Below are 18,484 nucleotides of genomic sequence, written 5' to 3'. Positions count from 1 at the left end.
AGGTGACCTCCAGAGGTCCCTTCCAGCCTCACCCGTTCTCTGATTCTGTGGTTCTTATTTCAGTTTTCCAGTAGGAAACACCCTGTACCCTTTCCGCAAATGTGCGGGTAATTCTCCAGCAGTGCTGTTGACTCTGGGCCGGGAGACTCGCAGATCGCTGTGCTCCCAACGCTGTCCTCCTGCTGTTCGGATCCTTTGAAGGACCAAAGAGGTTTTCTTTCTGGCAACAGACTGTCAGCATAAATGAGTGAGTGAGCGCATGGCCCCTCGTACCTGCTGTGGGAGGGGAGAGGTGCATGCTTCCCACCCTACCAGCTACCGTCCCTCCTAAAAGCCAGCGTAAGTTTTTTTTATTCCTTTGAATAACTTTATTTCTATTGCTGTATTCTTGTGCTGGTTCACGTTCTGATAATTAATCACCTTTGCTCTCCTGCGCTCCGTTCTGTATGCTTCACTGTTTTACCTGTTCGCAGCTCTCAGCACCATGTAGCTTTTCCCAAGTTAACCCGAGCTCCAGTAGCTGCCTCATGCTCTGTTCTTGCTGACAAGTGAAGTTTGCGCCCAAGGAAAGCGTGGTTCAGGAGAGCAGGGTGTACGCACAGCCTGACACGCGAGAGTTAGTCCCCCGGCTTGGCACGCTGCTGTTGAAGCACAGCGCGTGCAGCCTCCAGTGCAGGGCTTTCCTCTCCGGCCGTAGCAGCCAGGGGCCAGCCTGGCAGAGGGCAGCCCCCGATGCAGCTCCCGGGAGCACCAGCCAGCCCGCGCAGAGGCTCCTGCCGTGCCGGCAGCTGTAGGAGCAGGCTCTGCAGCAGAGGCCGGGGCAGCCGCTGGCAGCCTCGCCTTGGGTCCCTGCCTGGTTTTCTGTGGCAACGTGCGAAGCGCTTGGCAGCGCTGCCTGGTTCCTCGTGGCCTGCGTCCGCTCCCACACGCAGGGGAGCGGGTCGTGTCCGTAGGACCTACGCTGAAACACGCACTAAGCAAAGCCAGGCTGTAAGCAAATGTCATTACTTCTGTTGTCTCCCTTCGTAACAAGAGTTAAAGGGCTGCCCTTTCTCTGCAGGTAGGCTCTTGACGTCTGTATTCATCAGCTCACGTGCCTGATAACCAGGGATTCCTCCAGTGCTGATACCTGGCCTCGGGCTGGACCTGGCTGGGCAGGGACAGCAGCGCTGCCCGCCACCTCCAGCCGGCTCAGGAGGCTCCCCTCGTATTTATAAACTGCGTGGGGGTTTCCTAAGGGACCGGAGCGGAAGCGTTCACGGAGTGGCCGCAGCATTCCCCAGATCCCAGCTTTTTGCACGCTCTTATGTATTTTCAATCCACTGCAATTGCAGGAGGATGGCCTCAATGATACGAGCCTGCCCCACAAGCCTTGATTTATCCAGGAGCACAAGTGTTGTGAAACCCCACCCCATCCTTTGATCATTTCAACAAGATGCTCAGGAAAAACCAGCTATTGCCTTCCCTGGTAAGTTCAGCTCTCCCTGGTTCGTTATGTACTTCTCAACCCTGGCGCAGTGTCAGAGAACCAACAGCTACTGAAGATAAGATCATGAATAGTTAATGTTCTCAGTTACCCAAGCATATTTAAAAATTAACAGTGAAGGCTGGTGCTGATGAGATTAAAAAACTGGGTCATCAAAGAGAAGAAAAAACAGAAAACAATTGCATCTACCCTCGGGCTTTGCTAATGACTGAGTTTTTGTGGAAGATCCTCTCCCTTCCTTGCTTTAATCCTTCAGTGGTTTAAAATACTGGATACTTCATTAAACCACCTTCCCTCTTGCCTGCCAGATTCTCCTTTCCTCCTCCCCTCCCGCAGGAGTTTGTGGCCCCTTCAGGTGCGTTTCCAGACGCGGGAGTGACGGTCCTGGTCGGTGCCGTGGGCGCCTGCCCCACGCACGTCCCCGCATGCAGCGCGGGAGCCTGGGCACGGCAGAGCAGTGGAGCTGATGGGCACGTCGGTGACGGCTTCGGTGACCCAGCGTGGCTGTGGTGCGCCATGCAGTGACGCAGCGAGGGCAGAAGAAGAGATGCATGTCCTGGGGCGGTGGGCAGAGGGCTGTGGCCCGGCACAGCCCTCCGAGCTGCTGCAGCCCTGGGGACGCGCTCCCCCTCCGGGAGCAGCCCCCTCCGGGAGCAGCCCCCTCCGTCCCTGGGTCCTTCCAGGCTCCTGCTTGGAAAAGTCGCCTCCTCTCCTCGTGGGGCAACGGCTTCGCCTTCTGCCAAATCGAGCCCGGCGTTTCAAGTCCTTCAGGGTATGTGCTTAATGAGGGAATAAGCAAATAACTGAGATGGAAAGCGAAGACAATCCTTCAGTCTGGGGGAGCCCCAGCCTCAGCGGGGCTTTGACGGGGCAGGCTCTGGTGCCAAGGCAGAGCCTTGCACCGGGAGCCCGCCCCGCACTCTGGGCTGCTGTTCCCCACACGTAGGAGGTGGAAGAGACACAGGATCCTTTTTCAGAATGAAACTAGGCATTCGTAGGCAGACTAGAGTATAGGGAACAAATACACTCTAAATCCTAATTTTTATGGCTTCTGCCTTGAAGTAGCTAACTGGGAATACCAGCAGCAGGGAGCTGGGTTACCTTGCCCTGGAAAGCAGGCGCCTGCCTGCAGCCAGACGTCGGTGGCGTGGGAGCGTCAGGTCCTGACGGCACGGACCCCGCACGGGTGTCTGCCGGGGCGGGCGGCACCGAGCGTGCAAACATGCGGTGACTGCTTGCCTGCGGATCCCGTCCTCAGGTGAGCGAAGGTGGTGGTTGGCTCCCGTTGTGCGTCAGCCTGCGCGTTAGGGATGAGGTTTCCCACGCGCTTTAGGCGGGCGGGCGAGTGAGCTCGTACCCCCCAGGTTACGGACGTAGAGGGAGGAGGGGAACAGCCCCCCGGAGACCCAGCAGGTGCCGGGCAGAGCCGGGACTGAGGTGGGAGTCAGACCCACCACCCGCCGGGACTGCTGCAGGTTTTCCCTTCCCGTGCCTGACCCGGCTGTTTCTGGGTCTGCTCGTTCTCGCTGCACTGAGCCGGTTGGGATGGGAAACAGGATGAAATGCAGCATGGCAGAGAACGGGCAACCTCAGCGCCTGTCCTTTAATCAAGGGCCTTTTCTTCCTGCGCCCGGGAGGCAGGCCTGGACTGGGGTTCCTATTTGCAGGGAAATGGAGCGCTATTAAGTCTACTGTTTATCTCATTTTCTCCCAATGAGATGCTATCGATTTGCTCTGTGGAGGGACATACGCTGATTAAACTGTGCGCGTTTATTGACAGGTCCTGATGGCTGCTGCGCTCGGCCGCGTGCTGGGGAGAGCCGCCGCCGCCGCCGCAGGGTCACTGCCGCTCTGCTTCCACTTTCGGCTGGTAATGGTTCATATCAGGGTTTATCTTGCAAGCTGACAGCTGCCTCGTCCCGCAGAGGGGAAGCCCACGGCAGCCTGGCCCCGGCGGAGCAGGGGTGGGAGAGCCTTCCCAGCCCCTCGGGACCGGGCCGAGTCCTGGAGCGGGTCCTGGCGCTGCGCCGGGCCAGGGGCCGCTCCTGTTCAGTGCACGTGAGCGGTGCTGCGCCCGCCGAGCTGGCGCGGTCCCCCCACCGCTCCCACCGCCCGCGTCTCCCCCCACCCGGCCTCGCTGCTGGGGCCGCTCTGCGGAGTTCTCCCCGTGCGGGCGCAATTCCAGCCCGCCGAGGCGTGGAGATGAGATGCGGTTCAGCAACCAGCAGCTTTTCGGGGCCGGCGGGGCCCTGCTCCGTGCTTGGGCTGGGGGGTCCACGTGCGGTGGGCGGCAGCGGCACGAGGCAGAGCTGGGCCGAGGGAAGGGTTAAAGCTCCGTCCCCAGCGCTGTCGCACGTTTTGGAGGGCACAGAATCACGGCTCTCGCTTCCAGTTCATCTCTCTTGGCAAAGGCAGATTTTCTCTAAATGAGGTCCTCTTGCGCATAACTCGCGTGTAACACAGGGGATAACTGCTCTCCTCATCACTTTGAAGGTTCAATTTCACATTAGGTTTAATGTCTTTTCTGAAGACTTATATATGTAATTCACCCCAGCATTTAGAAAAATCTCCCACGTCCTTGCTCAGATTTATTGTTGATACCATTTTGCCTGACGCTGGATGTTGCAGGCGCATCTATCGAACGGTGGGCTGTGATTTGTGACTCGCCAAAGGGGATTTCAGGATGCAGAAATAAATGTGCCCTACTCGATTAATAGCTAATAGCCTGCTGAGAGCGTCCCTGGCAGCGTGCTTGGCTTAGGAAAGGACTGGCTGAACAGAGCGAGGAGCTGTTCTGCAGAGCAGGATGGATCCCTTTCTGAAAAATTTTAATTAACTTAAAACAAATGCACAGGAAAGGGCCAGCCATTAGCTGCCTTTGCTTCCTGAGACCCATCCCTGCTAATTAAGCAGTGTGTCAGTGCAAGTGACCTACAGATAACACAGCACCCAATTTGCATTTAAATTAAAAAGCATATTTTTAAAATAAAGGTTTCATTAAGCCCTGTTTGTTTGTCTTTCCAGGCATACACATTATCAAACCCTTCACTGATTTTTATTGACTGGCTTTTGGACCGGCAGCAGCTCCAGGGGTCCGGGTAGCACGGGCAGGCGCAGGCCCTCCCTGACCTCGCACGTTCCGACACGGCCGGATCCGGCGCGGGAGAAGTTCGGCGGATCCTCTGCTGCCGCGCGCTGTGCTGAGCTCTGCTGCCAGAGCCCCGGCTTCCTCGGGAAGGTGCTTCTGAGGGTGAGGGGCTCTCGGTGTCCTTTTAAGTGGGACAGCGCTTTTCTACCTGGTGTTTTTCCTCCCTGCGTTGTCGTTACCTACGGGGAGCAGCATCAGCCGCAGAGGTCTGCGGTTCCCTTGCGGTGCTTGGGCCGGGGCTGCGCCAGTGATTTTACAGAGAGGTTTTTCCCTCTGCTGCTCCCCAGGCACAGCACCCGCCCGGCCAGTCTGGCTGCCCAAGGCCTTACCTCGCCTGCTGCTGCAATGCTAACGAGCCGGTTGTGTAACGGGTGTCACGGCCCCGCAGTGACTTATGCTAAACCGAGTGCCCGCAGCCGGGGGAAGCAGGAGCATCCAGCCTGCCAGAGAATAGCCTGCGTCCGTCCCGCAGAGCACCGTCCTCTCTGCAGGGGCCTGGCTCCGGAGGGGACGGGTTTTTGCATGGTCGTTTGCACGGTGCACGCACCATCTTGCAGGCAGGGACGGGTGGGGGACCTTAGACGGACGGGGGGACGCGTTGTTCCTGCGTGGCTTCGTGATGCCTTTCCCGGTGAGGAGGTGTCGGGTAGTACGGGCTTCACACAGCATCCCCCCAGAGCCGCCAGCCTGCAGCCCCCTGCGCTCCGCAGGGCAGCGGAGCCCGTCCCGCTGCCGCTCTGACCCTCATCCTGGCCGCTGCGGGGCTGCCTGGCCAACGCTGCCTCTCCTGGGGCCCTTAGCGAGGCTCGGGGATGCCCCATCTGGAGGAGAGGGTCCTTGCGAGGAGATGGATGTCCTTTCTAGCGCAGAAGCTGGTGGCTGGGAATCCTTCACTCGGTGGAGGCCAACAGTGCATGGAAGCACTCCGGCGGTGCTGCCTCTTCGGGGCAGGCCCTTTTCCAGGGGCTCAGAGTCGTGTTTCTGTATTTCTTGTATTAATGTGGTTCATAAAACACAGCCCATATTCAAAAGGGGATCTGGTCTGCACTGGGGCCTCTCTCTTTCTCACCCTCACTTTTCAATTTTAAGTGTCGAGGCACAATAGACTCTTAATGAGATCCCATCTGGCCCGAGCCACGCCGTGCTCTGTGTGGTTGATGCCCGCGCTCTGGCATTCCCACGGACAGCAGCGGAGCTGCTCGGCTTCTCTCTGGTGAGGAGCTGGGAGCTTTGGCCGTGCTGGGCAGGTTTCTCCCCGGCGGCAGCATTAACGGGATTTGAACTTTTGTGAGCAAAACTGAATTACTGAGCATGGGCTCAAATTAAGTGTGCAGGACACACGAGCATCCATAAATCCAGTGCCCTCGTTAAGAAGATCGCCCTGTCAGCCTAACGTGGGCAAGGCTCATTGGTTTGAGCCGTGCGGTGCTGCGCTGCGGCGCTATTAGCAGTGCCGCATCTGCCCCGGCCGGGGTCCGGAGGGAGAGGGGGCTCTGGAAACTGCCCGCCAGGAATCACTGCTGCATCCCTCTCGGCGCTCACGGCTGCGCCGAGGTCCAGGCGCCACTGGCGCTGCTGCTGAGACGCGTCCCCTCTCCCCTCGGTGTAGGCAGTGCCGTCCCCGCGGGGCTGGCGGTCCCCGCTCTGCTGCGGGTGCCCCTGGGACCACTGCCCTGCACCCGAGTCCTTGCTGTGAGCTCCTGGGCCCCAGACCTCGGGTTGCGGAGCTGGCACAGCCTCATGGAGCCTGACTCCTGTGGATACCTTTCCTTTCTCTGTCTTTCAACGCCATCAGATGTCCTCTGGCTCGTTTTCATAGAGACTGACGCAAAAGCGTCTGGCCCATTTCCATCCCGCTCTGCAGCCAGCCTAGGCGACAGGTCCATCCTCTGCAGCAGCCGTGGCACGTGGGGCCGTGGTGCGCGGCTCCTCTGCGTGCGGTGCAGACCGGCGGGCACGCGGCACCGCGCCCTGCTGCTCCTGCGATGGACGTGCAGCGCTACCTGCCTGCCCCGTGCCTGGTGCACCACGGTGCCTCCCCTCCCCTGGGCTCCACAGCCGCGGAGCCGGCTCGTTGCTGAGCTGGCTGTGGTGACGCTGGCGTCTCCGCCGGGTTGGTGCCGCGGCGGGTCCGCTCGTCCTCCCTGTCCCCCCGGCCCAAGGCTGAGCTCCTGCGGTGGCTGGGTCCCCCCATGGGCAGTGGGACCTGGCTGCCCGCTGCAGGCCTGCCCTCCCTTTCAGCTGCCCTTCGCTCCTCTGCTGGGGCCTGACAGCTTTGATTTCTTTCTCCTGGTTAGAGAACATGAGGTTTTTGACAGCTGCCTTTGCCATTATTCTTCCCTTAATGCTGTTGTTGTTTTGTGTTACTGTCAAATCGCATCTTATTAAAGTTTTTCCCGTCCTGTCGGTGGCAGATGAGGAGCGCGAAGGGCTGCGTAATCTCCCGGCTCTGTCTGGGGAAATTGCCTTCTATTATTGATAAGGCAGCGCTGCCTTTGGAGGACGCGACTCTGCTGCAGGCCGGAGCGGGAGAGCAGCACCCTTGGCCCCGCGGGTGCTGCGGTGCCGGCGGGTGCTCCCGGGGGGGCCAGCCCGTCCCTGGGCTGGGCAGGCAGGGAGAAGAGCCAAGGACTCTGGGGCAAGGCGGGCACCGAGGCCGGGGCGCTCCCCGTCGGCACCTCTCCTGGGGAGATGCCTGCCACCGGCAAGGGGCCGATCCTGCCCGGAGCACCCCGGCTGCTCCTCCCGTGCCTCGGAGGGGAGCGGGACAGGCAGCTCCCGCCTCTGTGCTCGCTCCCAGCGCAGATCGGCAGCGTGGCAGCTGCAGACCCGTGTCCACCTTGGCTCAAACAGGAGCCCTGAGAGGACTGGACATCAGGCAGGGAAAAGGCGCCGTCCTGGCTTATTTGGGCTGGGGGCTGCTATGAGCAGCAGGGGGGTCGTGCACGCCAGTGGCTGTGCTCCTGCCCCACGCAATCCCCGTGGGCCCAGCGGGGTGTCTGGGGGAAAGCAATCTAGGTCATTGCAAAAACTCTCTCTGAACATTAAATATTTATCTGTGTTTACAGCACGTTCCGGCTCCCGGCTGCAGAGGAGGGGCAGCGACGCCAGGAGCAGCGCGCGGGCGTGCGCACGTGTCCATGAGCGAAGGTGCAGGTGCGACGGAGGCGGTGAGGGGCCCCTCAGCGACTTTTGAGCCAGGCGTGGATGTCCTTCGCCCACGTGCCCGTGGCTCTGCCGCTGAGTTCGGAGAGTCCTGGCTACGCTGAGGTTTGCCCCCGCCCAAAGGTAGCACTGGTTAATGCTGGTTAACGGCCGATGGGGCAGCTGGTCCCGGGAGCTGGAGGGGTGGGGTGGGGGATGCCGACCGGGAACGGAACACACGGGGAGAGGACACTGGTCCTCCGAGAGCCAATATCCCATTTCCAGGTTTCTTGATCTGCTGATGAGCTCCAGTTACTCTTCTCTCTGTGAACAGTCGCACCGTTGCAAAGCGACTGACACTTCCCACGGCTTGCTAAAAATTCCTTGGCACCGGAGTGGTTCCTCTGGCTTTGTTCAGCTGGAAGGAGCCGTTTCTACCCGCGAAGCGCAGTACAAAAGACCGGGCGCTTCTCTGCCGCCGCAGGGCCGGCCGGCCGGAGGAGAGGGCAGGCCCAGCTCCCAGGCGTGGGAAGCGGCAGCTCAGAGAGCTGGGGGTCCGGGCGCGGGGCAGGAGGGGTGCAGCGGACGGGGGTACCGCCGGCATGCAGGCTTTGCAGGAAGCGCCTGTATCTTCCCGAGCACTTGTCAGGTAATGGTGTGGCAAATGCTCATCCGTTCCCTCGGCCTCTCTCCGAGGCAGCCGTGCAGACACCTCCTGCCGGCGGCGGGCACGGGGCCGGCACACCTCGCAGCCCCCGGGCCGCACCCTGGGCCCTCCGCGGGAGCCCCGGGGCCCGCTCCTGCCGCTCACGGGCAGCGCCGCCGCCGCTCGCGTGCGTTGCAAGCTGCTCCCCTGCTTTGCGGGTGCCATGGAGCAGGGCGGGCTGACGGTCCCTCGGGCTCATCGTCTGGCTGCCCAAAAAGGATTTGGTTGTGCGATCCAGGCTCTTCGCTGGCCGTGATGCCGGGAAGGTCGTTCCCTCGGCGTGGGGCTCCTTGCGCTTGGCTTGTCTGTGGGGATCATGAGTCCACCGTGGGCCGTGTCCCAGCGGCGCGGCGAGCGGAGTCCCCCGGGGCTGGGAAGGGGCCGAGGCGTGCCGAGCCCCGGGGGCTGCGGGGCCAGGGCTCTGCTGCCAGCGCCCTTGGGTGATGGATCGGGCAGGAATCTGCAGATTCAGCACAAGCCCAGCGAAACGCTCTGCTGCACTTGTTGGAAGGCACCATAGCAAGCGCTACTTTTTGCTGATAAATCTTGTTTTTAAATTAGCTGCATGTCAGACTGGTAAATAACGCATCTTATAAATGGAAAGAGTGTTCAAAGCCAGGCTGGAACAAACAGCCTGTGCTGCAGGTACAGCAAGTCCTGCGCAGCAGGGAGAACAAGCGCCAGCGGTACCTGGAAGCAGATTGCCTCCTGGACTGCTTTTCAAATTGCCTTTTTAAATCTTTAGTTCCCACAACGTATTCCATGAGCTTTTCCCATAAGCATAAATCCGGGAGTAGCTTTGATGGGAACATAAAGGTTTCATATGTATGAACTCAGCAGCAGGGAAAGCAGGAGGCTCCGGAGGAATCAGCCCTCGGGAGAGCCAGGCCTTTCCCTCCTTTCAGGAGCATTTGCCGCCCTGTCAGAGCCGTCCCGGTACGTGCCTTGCTCCAGACCCTGGCAGACGGCTTCCCCTAGCCCCTTACCACCACGATTTGAGCAGAACAGATTGTTAATTACTATTAAAAGTCCCAGGAGCTACACGGTACCGCATGCTGCCTGCCTGTGTGGAACAGAAGGGGTTGAAGCTCCTTGAGGTCTTGGATGCAGGTAGTTTTGCATGGGATAAACCCCCCCACGACCCCCAGCTTTTTCTCAGGGAAGCCCAGTCCCGAATGGGACGTGCCTGGGAGGTCTGTCCTGAGCGCTGGAGCCCCGGCTGCGCTGGGTGCGGCCACGAGCCTGCGGGATGGGTGTGAAAATACTACGATAGATTCCCTGAATACTGCTAAATGGGTAGGGAATAGTCAAGGGCTAATTAAAAATCTGGGTGGCTTCCAGGAATAAACAAAATGGGATAGTCAAGGTGCTTGTGAACCGTTGTTAAAAGACAAGTTCTTCACTTTGGGGGTTGAGATGACGCCGCTGCAGCTGCACGCCATCCTCCCGCCCGGCTGCCCTCCTTGTCCCGGCGCAGTGCGGGCGGGTGGTCGTGGCCGTCTGTGCCTCGAGGGCTGTGCGGGTGGGACGCAGACCCCGCTGCGGTGCCCGGGGTCCTGCCTGGCTGGCGCGGGGGCTCGTGCGTGGCTGGAAATGGGGAGGAGGAGAAGCAGCGCTGAGCCTCGCGGTGCCCATCCAGCCACCGCCGCTGGTTCGGTTTAAACTCTGAAGCCCGTTTCCCGCAAAGGTAATTTTCTGCTTCTCTGACTCAATTCTATTCGTCTTCTAGAGGGTAATTAGCATCACTTCAGTGTTCTTTTATGCCCAACTAATTGCACCTTGTTTCAGGAGTGAAAGTTAATGCCTCTCCATTTAGGTTAGCGCAGCAATTTATGATTAGGGATGAGGCCAGGCAGAAACGTGTACCAGGAGTCCTGCTGCCTGCCTGGCTGGCTTGAGACTTGCTGCTTGCACCAGTGGAAAGCTTTCCCATTTGATGTTTGAGCTGCTCCTGGATGCTACAGCTGGGTAGTAATGAGCCCGCAGCGCTAAAGCCGCATGCAGCAGCCTCTGCGCCGCGGGGAGCAGCTGGAGGAGCGCGGGTCAGACCCCGGCTCTCAGCCGGGCTGAGGGTGCCGGCAGCCGTGCCGGCTCGCATGCCGGCGGCTGCGGGTGGCAGCGGGAGAGGGGCGTCAAGGGCACGCTGCAGCTGCGCACGGTTGCAGCGTCAGACAGAAACAGCAGCCCTGCGGGACACGGTGGCGGGGCCGTCGCCTGCCGCACGGCCGGAGGGGCTCAGCTGGGGCCTGCTTTGGAGCCACCGGAGAAGCAGAAGGGGCTGGACGTCGCTGCGGGGAGGCGGGAGTCAGCACAGCGGGGTCTTCCTCTGGGACAGGTCACGGCGGCGATAAGTGCTTGCCAAGTCTCCTGCTACGGCAGCATTTATCTAACGCGTGGCTAATTGTTCTTTATGTTTAGACAGTTTAACCGAACGAATTGTACCCGCGCCCCAGACCCAGGCGCTCAGCTGTCGCCCCGCTGCAGGTCTTGCTGTGACTCCCTTCCAAAGGATGGCATCGACCTCCTCTCCCTGCCACGGCAAAGGCGTTTTCGGCAGTTCCCGTGCTGCTCGCGAGCGCTGAAATCGCAGGCTGGCCAAACCCAATGCCAAAGCCTTCAGGGGACCAGAGCCCCCGGAGCGTGCCCGGCGCTGGACGTGTGCTGGGCTGCCATCGGCAGGGCTTCAGCCTGCACGTGGTGCCTGGAAATGCCACCCAGACCGCGTGTTTGGAGGCCTCGTTTAAGGGGCTGCTGATCAGGCGTCAGTGACTTTGATAGCGCCAAGGACTAGAAAGTAAATACTTCGACTATAAATCTTGTCTGCTTTAAAGTAGGTTATATTTTCAAAGCGCTTTAGTTCTTAGGAATTTAATATTGCGATGTCAATTGTAAGACAAGTAATTGGATGGGGAGAAGGTTGTTACTGGAACCTGAGATTAAAGGCAGGATTTGAAACGCTGTGTTGCGTGCAGGTGGGTGTTTTTGTTCACTGCAAATATGACTCTGGAGGTTTCACAGGCAGCATTTCTGTTTGAAGTCGGCTCTGCTGCTCCGCGAGGTTTGCTGCGCCTGTGCCGTGTCCTGCTGCAGCTTGAACACGAGATGACTCACGGAGCCGAGGGTAGGAAGAGAATGCGTTTCCTCATGAAAGCAGCCATGCAGCAAAGCGCTTGCACGAGGCTTCTCAAGTGCCGCCTCCCCACCGGGACCCCAAAGGGCACCGCGGCAGCGAGGGGCAGCGAGGGAGGGAGCTGCCGGCGCCTGCTGCCCCCGGGTTTGCAGGGGGGTTCCTGCGCGTGGGGTGCCCGGGGCTCCTCTCACGCTCTCGGGGCGCAGCTCTCCGTGCCCCCGTGGGTGCCGTCCCTGGTGCTGTGGTTGGGTCGGTGCTGGTCCGAGGACAGACGTGAGGTGCGAGCGCGATGCTTTCGGGGCTGGGGCTGGCTCTCCCGGCTGGCTCTCCGCCCTGCCAGCTCGCCCTGTGACACGAGGTGAGCATCTGAGATACGGCAAGAGGCCGAGATGGCCGCTGGCCCCAAGTCTGGGCACGGCTCCTGGAGCGACCCGCTTCCGCAGGAAGGAGCAAGGGCAACCAGAGCAGGCAGAGACCGAACCTCCCTCCTGCTGAACCGGCACTGCAAAAGCCCATCAGCACACAGCAGGAGCCCGAATCTGCTCAGAGACCGGGGTCTCGTCTGGCGTTCACGCTGGGGGCAATTCCCATGGGGGCTGCGCCCATGGGACGGCTCCAGCGGCGGCGGTCACTCTCCCTGCACGCCGCCGTGCCCAGGGTGCTCATCCGCAGGACTGGTGCGTCCATGCGAGGGAGAAGCTCCAGACCTGCGCTTAATCCTCCCCACGAGTGGGTTGCTTTAATCTCACCGAGCAGTTTATATTGTAGGTTATTAAAAGCGCTTTGCACCCACGCCGGGAGAGACCCGGGCTGCTCCCAGGGAAGCCTCTGCCTCCCTGCCGCCCTCCCGCTCTTGCCCGGGGATGGAGTTTCTGCTGTCCCGTGAGCAATGTTTCCTGGTCTGTCCCTTTCCAAATCACGAGCTGCACTAGTGTGAGCCGCATCAGGCTTTTGAGGCGAGCGGGAGCTGGCTGAGCCCCAGCTCTCCCTGCCGGGCGCCCGCCAGGCCGAGCCCGCCCTCCCCAGAGCCCCCGGCCATGGAGCACGGCTGCAACCCCACGGCCGGGGGCTTTCTCAAGGGGGTGAAGCAGCACCGGTGGAAGCCCTGGAGCGCCAGGAATCGCGCGCCCGGTGCGGTGCTCCCGCCCGAGGGTGCGCCAGGAGCAGCCTGGTCCTGCAGCCCTGTGATCTCCCGGTGCCCCTTTGCCCAGCCGAGCTGAGCTAAGAAGAAATTGTTAATGGTTTAATGACAAGACTGCGATATTTCCAGTCCTAACCTTTCTGTAAAACAGCAGCTACCACACAGGTGAGCTGGCCGGCCGTGCCTAATGTAGATTGATAGCGGATCAGCTTTTCTGTCTCAATTTGCTTATGACCTAGAGAATTAGCGGAGAGGATCTGTTATCCTGCCAGTGCACTAATGACTCCTGCAAGAGAAGGGCTCCCCAGGGAGGGAGTGGTATTTGCTAACCTTTCCCTGGCTCGCTTTACATAATAGCACACTCCTCCAAATGTCCTCAGCATGACTGGCTATTCCCCTTCTCCTTCATTCTGCATGGTATTTTAGTTTTTAAATTTCAAGAATATTGCGCAGTAAGAAAAGGTGCTGAATTCCTCGTGTCGCTCATCTTGCATCTCCCTTCGGAGGCTATTCTTAGATGTGCCATCGGTTTAGGAATTCAAAGGGAGGCACTTTTCTTCTTCAAGGTCTCCAAAGATTTCCTGTATCCATATGTCCAGATACAAAAGAAAAACAACCTGAAATCTGCCTGCCGGTCTGCTCTTACAATACCCAGATTTTCTTCAAAACACATTGCAAGGCTGTGTGCAGAGGACAGAGACCCTTTTCAGGGGGCATTTCTGAAGGCAAGCAGAACGAATGAGCACCGCGCCGTGCGGAGGACCAGGCAGGAGACCCGCCATCCAAACGAACAACAGAACAGCACAGAATATCGTGGATATCTGGGAAGTCAGTGCTGGGGTCTCACTAATAAAAACTGACTTCTGGCTTTACTTGTGAAAGGAACTTGAAAATTCCCCATGATATTTCAGAAACCCTGTTTTGAGTAATAAATAAAGAATATTTTGCAAGCTTACGGTATTTCGTAGGCTAAGGTTTAGTCACCGCAAGTGCATTCAGCCAACTAAATTGTCTAAGAAGAAATGAATGTGAGGGCCGTGGCTCCAGGTGCAGCAATCGCATGTCCTGAAGTCAAAGCCTGGCACGAGCGGGAGGTGTCAGGATCCTTCGGGATGTCAGTCGCCTTCTTGGCACAGCGGGAAAGGAGCCCTGCAGCCGGAGCCGGCCACCGAGGCGGCCGTGCGCGGCCCCAGGGCAAAGCAGGGCTCGTGGCCGCGGGGCTGCCGTCCCCTCCCGGAGCGCTGTCAGGGCTCGCTCGCCCTCAGCCTCCCCGAGCAGCCCCGCGGGAAATAGGGGAGCCACAGCCAGCGATTCCCTCTGCAAAGACCCGGCCCAGAGAGCTCCTCCGCGCTGTCGCCGGCACGTGGCCAGGGCTGGTCCGTCCTGAGCCGGGCACGATTGCCCAATGTATGGCTGATACCGACAGCGGCGGTCCCGGAGCCCCGGCAGCTGCCCTGCTCCTGCTGCCAGCAGGGAGCTAAAGCGCTTGAGGAACAGTGCTGGGGAAGCTCTTTCCTAGGATGTGATGTTGATAAATGACCTGTAGGAACCTCTAAAAACGTTTGTAATCTTCATCTTGAGGACAAAATCCGTGGCTCCCCAGGCCGTAAGTGTTGTTGCTGCATTTGTTTCGACAGGGTGGGGTTGGGGTTTGGGGTTTTTTTTTAATAATAGACTTAACCTTTTGCATGTTTGATTTCACGCGCTGCTCAATTACCTTGCCAGGAAAAATAATGTCCCTGTTCAGCTGAGTGTAAACAGGTTGCGCTGAGATTTTCTGAATTATGTTAAGTACCTTGGTAATTCAAGAATAAACCTAAGCTGGGGCAGGACAGCAGGTTATCCAGCAAATGCTGGAAAAGAAGTGGAGTCACATAATCTGCACTTCTGGGACCAGGGATCCAATCTGAAACGGTACCATCCCAGCTGTTTGGGCACGACTTCATGTTCACAGGCTCTGCAGGTTAATGCACAGCTGGAGGCAAAACCTGTCACGCCTGCATAAATCTGAAAGTAAATAAAACCCGGTTCTGATCTATTCTTGGTTTATGTGTCGCAGAAGCCGTGTCCGCACCATCACAGGTTGCGGCAGGAGCCGGCAGACCCCTCCGGCTGAGGGGTGCCCCAGGAGAGAGGGGGTCGCTCCTCCCCTGCTGCTCCCGCTGAGCCCCTGCCCCAGCACCGCTGCGTTTATTCGTGTGGCTACCCACGAGCGCGGGAGCAAAGCCCGTGTCTCTGCCCGTGCGTGGCTCGCTTGCTGCCCGGGCGCGGTTTCCCGTGCAGTGGCTGTCAGGAGTCTCCCACCCACCGTGTCTTGGCGCAGGAGCCCGGAGGACGGCGCAGCCGCGCCACTGAGGATGGCGATGCAGCGAGGAAGGCCTGCAGGCATCGGCCCTCAGCTCGGGCTTCCTTTGCCGGTTTTTTTTTACCCACCAATCAGCCAGGTATTATTCTCCAGGGAGTTCAATCCTGTCTCCCTGAGAGGGCTGTGTGGCATCCAGCAATAGGACCAAGTGGGTGATTACTTTTTGTGCTCTCAGAGATAAGAAAGAGCCAGTGAGAGGCATACAGCCTCACTTCGAAAGGAGGAAGCCATTCACAGGCTGAAGTTAAGAGTGTGAAGAAAAATAAGGAGCTAAAATGAGAATAAAATGAAGGTAGCAGATGCAGCACAGACAAGTAATCAATGGAAATTATTAGTTTGTCAGGCACAGGCCATGGGAGCGGAGTCAGGAGCCCAAAAGGTTGAATGCAATCGCTAGTACTGAACCAGAGCAAATGGAAATTAATTTTCCTTCTCCACGTGTCTGCAGAAGAGGGAACTGCTGCCCATCCGCTGTGAAGCAGAGACCTGCATCGGTCCTCTGCTCGGACACGGCCCTGCCCGACGTCCAGGCGCCCACGGACCAAACTCAGCGTCCCTGCGAGGAGGCGCGTGCCGCGGGAGGCGGCCGCGGGAGGCGGCAGGTCGGATCCTGTCGCTGCGGGAAGCCCTGCGCCCTGGCACTGCCGGACCCACGGGAAGAGCGGGCGCAGCAGACGGGGCTCCCTCCGAGCTGGTCGACGGCAAACCCTCCTCCAGGGATGCAGCGCTGGTGTCAGCACTCCAGCCAGGTAGGACAAAATGATGAGAAATTAATGAATTATGCTGCGGCACTGACCTGGCCACGCGGGGCGAAGCCTGTCTGGCTCGGGGTAGGTGGGAGCCGGCTCTGCCACGGGCGTTTGCCTGGGTGAGGTGTAGGGGCTGGCAGCGAGGGCCGGGCAGGCTGCAGAAATACAGGTGGTGCAGCCTGTGCCGGGGAGGAGCAGGGAGAGCGCCGGCTGATGAAGATACCCAAGTGCTGCGGTGCCCGGCGGATCGCGCCGGCACGCCCTCCCGGCCCCCTCCCTCCAAAGCGGCTGCTCTCCGCTCGCCGCAGCAAAGCCCCCGCGTTTTGCGCCCCTGGGGTGGGTGCTGTATAAACGAGGATGCTGAACTGAGTCTGTCCAAGCTGCCACCATCGCTCCATGCGACAGGCGTGTGCGTACACACTCCTCAGCCAGCCAGCCTCCCTGCAAACCCACCGCTCCCCTCGCCTTCAACAGGAATCAATGCATTAATTACCCTGACAACACAGCAGAAGTGCTAGCAGGTGCAGCTATCACCATTATAAGCTGCTATTTACGTGTGTTTTTATTTCTACAGCTTCTTGCCATTAAAAGCCCGTAATTAAGATAATTAGAACAAAGACATTTGCCTTGTAATCAGCATTTCAATTTCCATAAGATATTTTCATTTACAGGCGAAAGTTGTTAACTTATTATTTAAATAATGTTATATATATTGACAGTATGCTAGTGGTGCCAGGGAAGCGATTATAGACCCAACTAGTTTAGGGTATTTATGATATTCATTTCTTTTTTAATGCCTTTCAATTTGATGAACACACATCAAACCTCCAGGAAGTGACAGAGCAGATTTCAGATCGTCCCTGATCCCCAGGGAAGCCAGGGCCGAGCTGTGGGGAGCTGAGCCGTGCCATGGCAAAGCGCTGCATTTGTGGCGCTGGGACCGCCCTTGCAGGGGCCGTGGGAAGGCTCTTTACAGAGGCGCAGCTCGGTCGAGGCACTGAGGCGATGTCCCACAGCACGAGCTTGGGTAGCCTCAAATCTCTCCAAAGCGCTAGAGAGAGAAATTCTGGCTCTGGGAACTGATTTCTCACTTTACCCCTGTCAGAGGCTGTTCAAAATAGCTGCCGTCAGCATCCGAGAGTTAACGCGCGCTGGCACGCCGGCGATGGGGCGGGAGGTGGGAAGGGGCTGGCTGCCCGACCTGCCCTCGTCTTCCCCTGCTGAAGGAGCCGAGCGTCTCGCAGCGCTTCCCCCACCGCGCTCCATCCCCAGCGCCCGGGGCCGGCCCGGCAGGCAGCTGCCCTCGCCCTGCCTCCAGCCTCGCGCCTGCAAAGCCGTCCTGCCCCAGCGTGCCTCCGTCCCCCTGGACAAGGCCATGCAAAACAGGCGGCATCGCCTGGCGGGCTTTGCCACGCTCCTCCTCTAGACCCAGAACTGCTTTTTTCCCCCAGCAGCGGCTTTGGGAAGGTTTTTTGCAGTGACGTTGTCCCTGTGAAGGTTGGTGTCACCCCAACAGCGGGTGCGTGGAGGCACCTGCCTGGGAGGTGCCTGCGGCCAGGGAAGGGGGGGATGGCGTCGTGACATCCCCGTGCCGGCTGCCGGGTACCGAGTGTCCGCTCCTGTTCACCTGACAGTGATATATAGCCAAATGCACCTACCCGCAAGGGCTCTCTGCAGCTAGCAGCCCTTCATTTCCCAGGTTTAAAAATAGTTACAGGCATTATAAACAACCTTGGACGGAACATGACTTAAAACTTGTTTTTCATCCTGTCTGTGTTCCTCGTGGGAATGAATGCTCTTATCTCCTCCTTTCTGTGCTTGGTTTACTGCTCTGTGCAGGAGAGGAACACGAACAATACGGCACATCCAGCACCCAGCCTCACATAAAGGAAATGATCTGTTTATTTATTTCTGCTTCTACGATGCTCCAAGTTCTTCAGGGGCCCCAAGATGAAGCAGCAGCTCAGCAGCCACCAGCGAATTGCTCGGAGCCTGTTACCTACCAGGCAGTAGCTTTCAAAAAAATTTGCTTACAGAGGACAGACTCTGGCTCTTTCTCAAGAGCTCCTTCCAAATCCAAGGTCTGTCTGGCTGTCTCCACGTTAATAAACACTTGCACATTAGCAGTTGTGAAGTTTTTATCCTCTGCTAAAAAGGTATGAATTATGCAGCAGGGAAGTACATGAGTTAGCGGTGTATAAATCATTCAGCGGCACCAGCGCCGGCTCGCCCGCAGGTACGCCGAGCAGCGCTGCGATGAGCCCTGGGGTGCTCCTGCCTCTGCCAGCCCCGCTCTGGCTGCCTGCAAGTCGGCGCACGGGCTCCTGCTCTGGTTTGGTGCCTTCCAGTTCCCAGGCGCTGGCCTGTGAGGTCTGTGGGCATGCCTGGCTCTGCTCTCCCCTGGGAAGGGCACGGCTGCCCCGCGGCTCCGCGCGGTACGGAATGCAGGCGCTGCCGGGCACCGGCCCTACCCTTGCCGTGCCACCCGGCCTCGCCGCGCCTGCTCGCAGCGTCTTCCCCAACGAGAGGTAAAAGATGAAATCCAGAGTCGCACAATTTTGCTGTAATAAGGCATTTTCTGTAATGCTTCAGATGCCTTCGTTTCCTCACTGCCC

At 58.9% G+C, this 18,484-nt stretch overlaps 1 protein-coding gene and 1 long non-coding RNA gene across 3 annotated transcripts; both read left to right on the top strand.

The window, feature by feature from the left end:
- The first annotated feature begins 59 nt into the window (after positions 1-59).
- LOC142419026 (uncharacterized) lies at positions 60-12,651 on the top strand. Of its 2 annotated transcripts, none has more exons than XR_012778472.1 (5): positions 60-339; positions 1,335-1,468; positions 4,511-4,736; positions 7,703-7,922; positions 10,903-12,651. It is a non-coding gene; the product is annotated as an uncharacterized LOC142419026 (long non-coding RNA). The 2 variants fall into 2 exon arrangements; XR_012778471.1 differs by having other exon boundaries at positions 1,061-1,468.
- A 2,158-nt stretch (positions 12,652-14,809) lies between these two features.
- Positions 14,810-18,238, top strand: LOC142419245 (uncharacterized). Its single transcript, XM_075522031.1, has 4 exons — positions 14,810-15,199; positions 15,569-15,869; positions 17,709-18,025; positions 18,080-18,238. Exons 1-4 carry the CDS (start codon positions 15,113-15,115, stop codon positions 18,236-18,238), a joined length of 864 nt encoding a protein of 287 aa, XP_075378146.1. The 5' UTR covers positions 14,810-15,112.
- Positions 18,239-18,484: the final 246 nt, after the last annotated feature.

Source organism: Mycteria americana, chromosome 20 (genome assembly GCF_035582795.1).
Source record: "Mycteria americana isolate JAX WOST 10 ecotype Jacksonville Zoo and Gardens chromosome 20, USCA_MyAme_1.0, whole genome shotgun sequence".
NCBI classification, from domain to species: domain Eukaryota; kingdom Metazoa; phylum Chordata; class Aves; order Ciconiiformes; family Ciconiidae; genus Mycteria; species Mycteria americana.
This window is presented reverse-complemented; position numbering and strand designations above follow the sequence as displayed.

Excerpts from the sequence above, each read along its gene's own strand:
- LOC142419245 (XM_075522031.1), top strand. The coding sequence starts at position 15,113 with ATGGCGATGCAGCGAGGAAGGCCTGCAGGCATCGGCCCTCAGCTCGGG. Across the intron at positions 15,200-15,568 it reads TTTACCCACCAATCAGCCAG|AAGAGGGAACTGCTGCCCAT; the intron begins GTATTATTCTCC and ends ACGTGTCTGCAG. Across the intron at positions 15,870-17,708 it reads GGTGTCAGCACTCCAGCCAG|GAGAGGAACACGAACAATAC; the intron begins GTAGGACAAAAT and ends TGCTCTGTGCAG.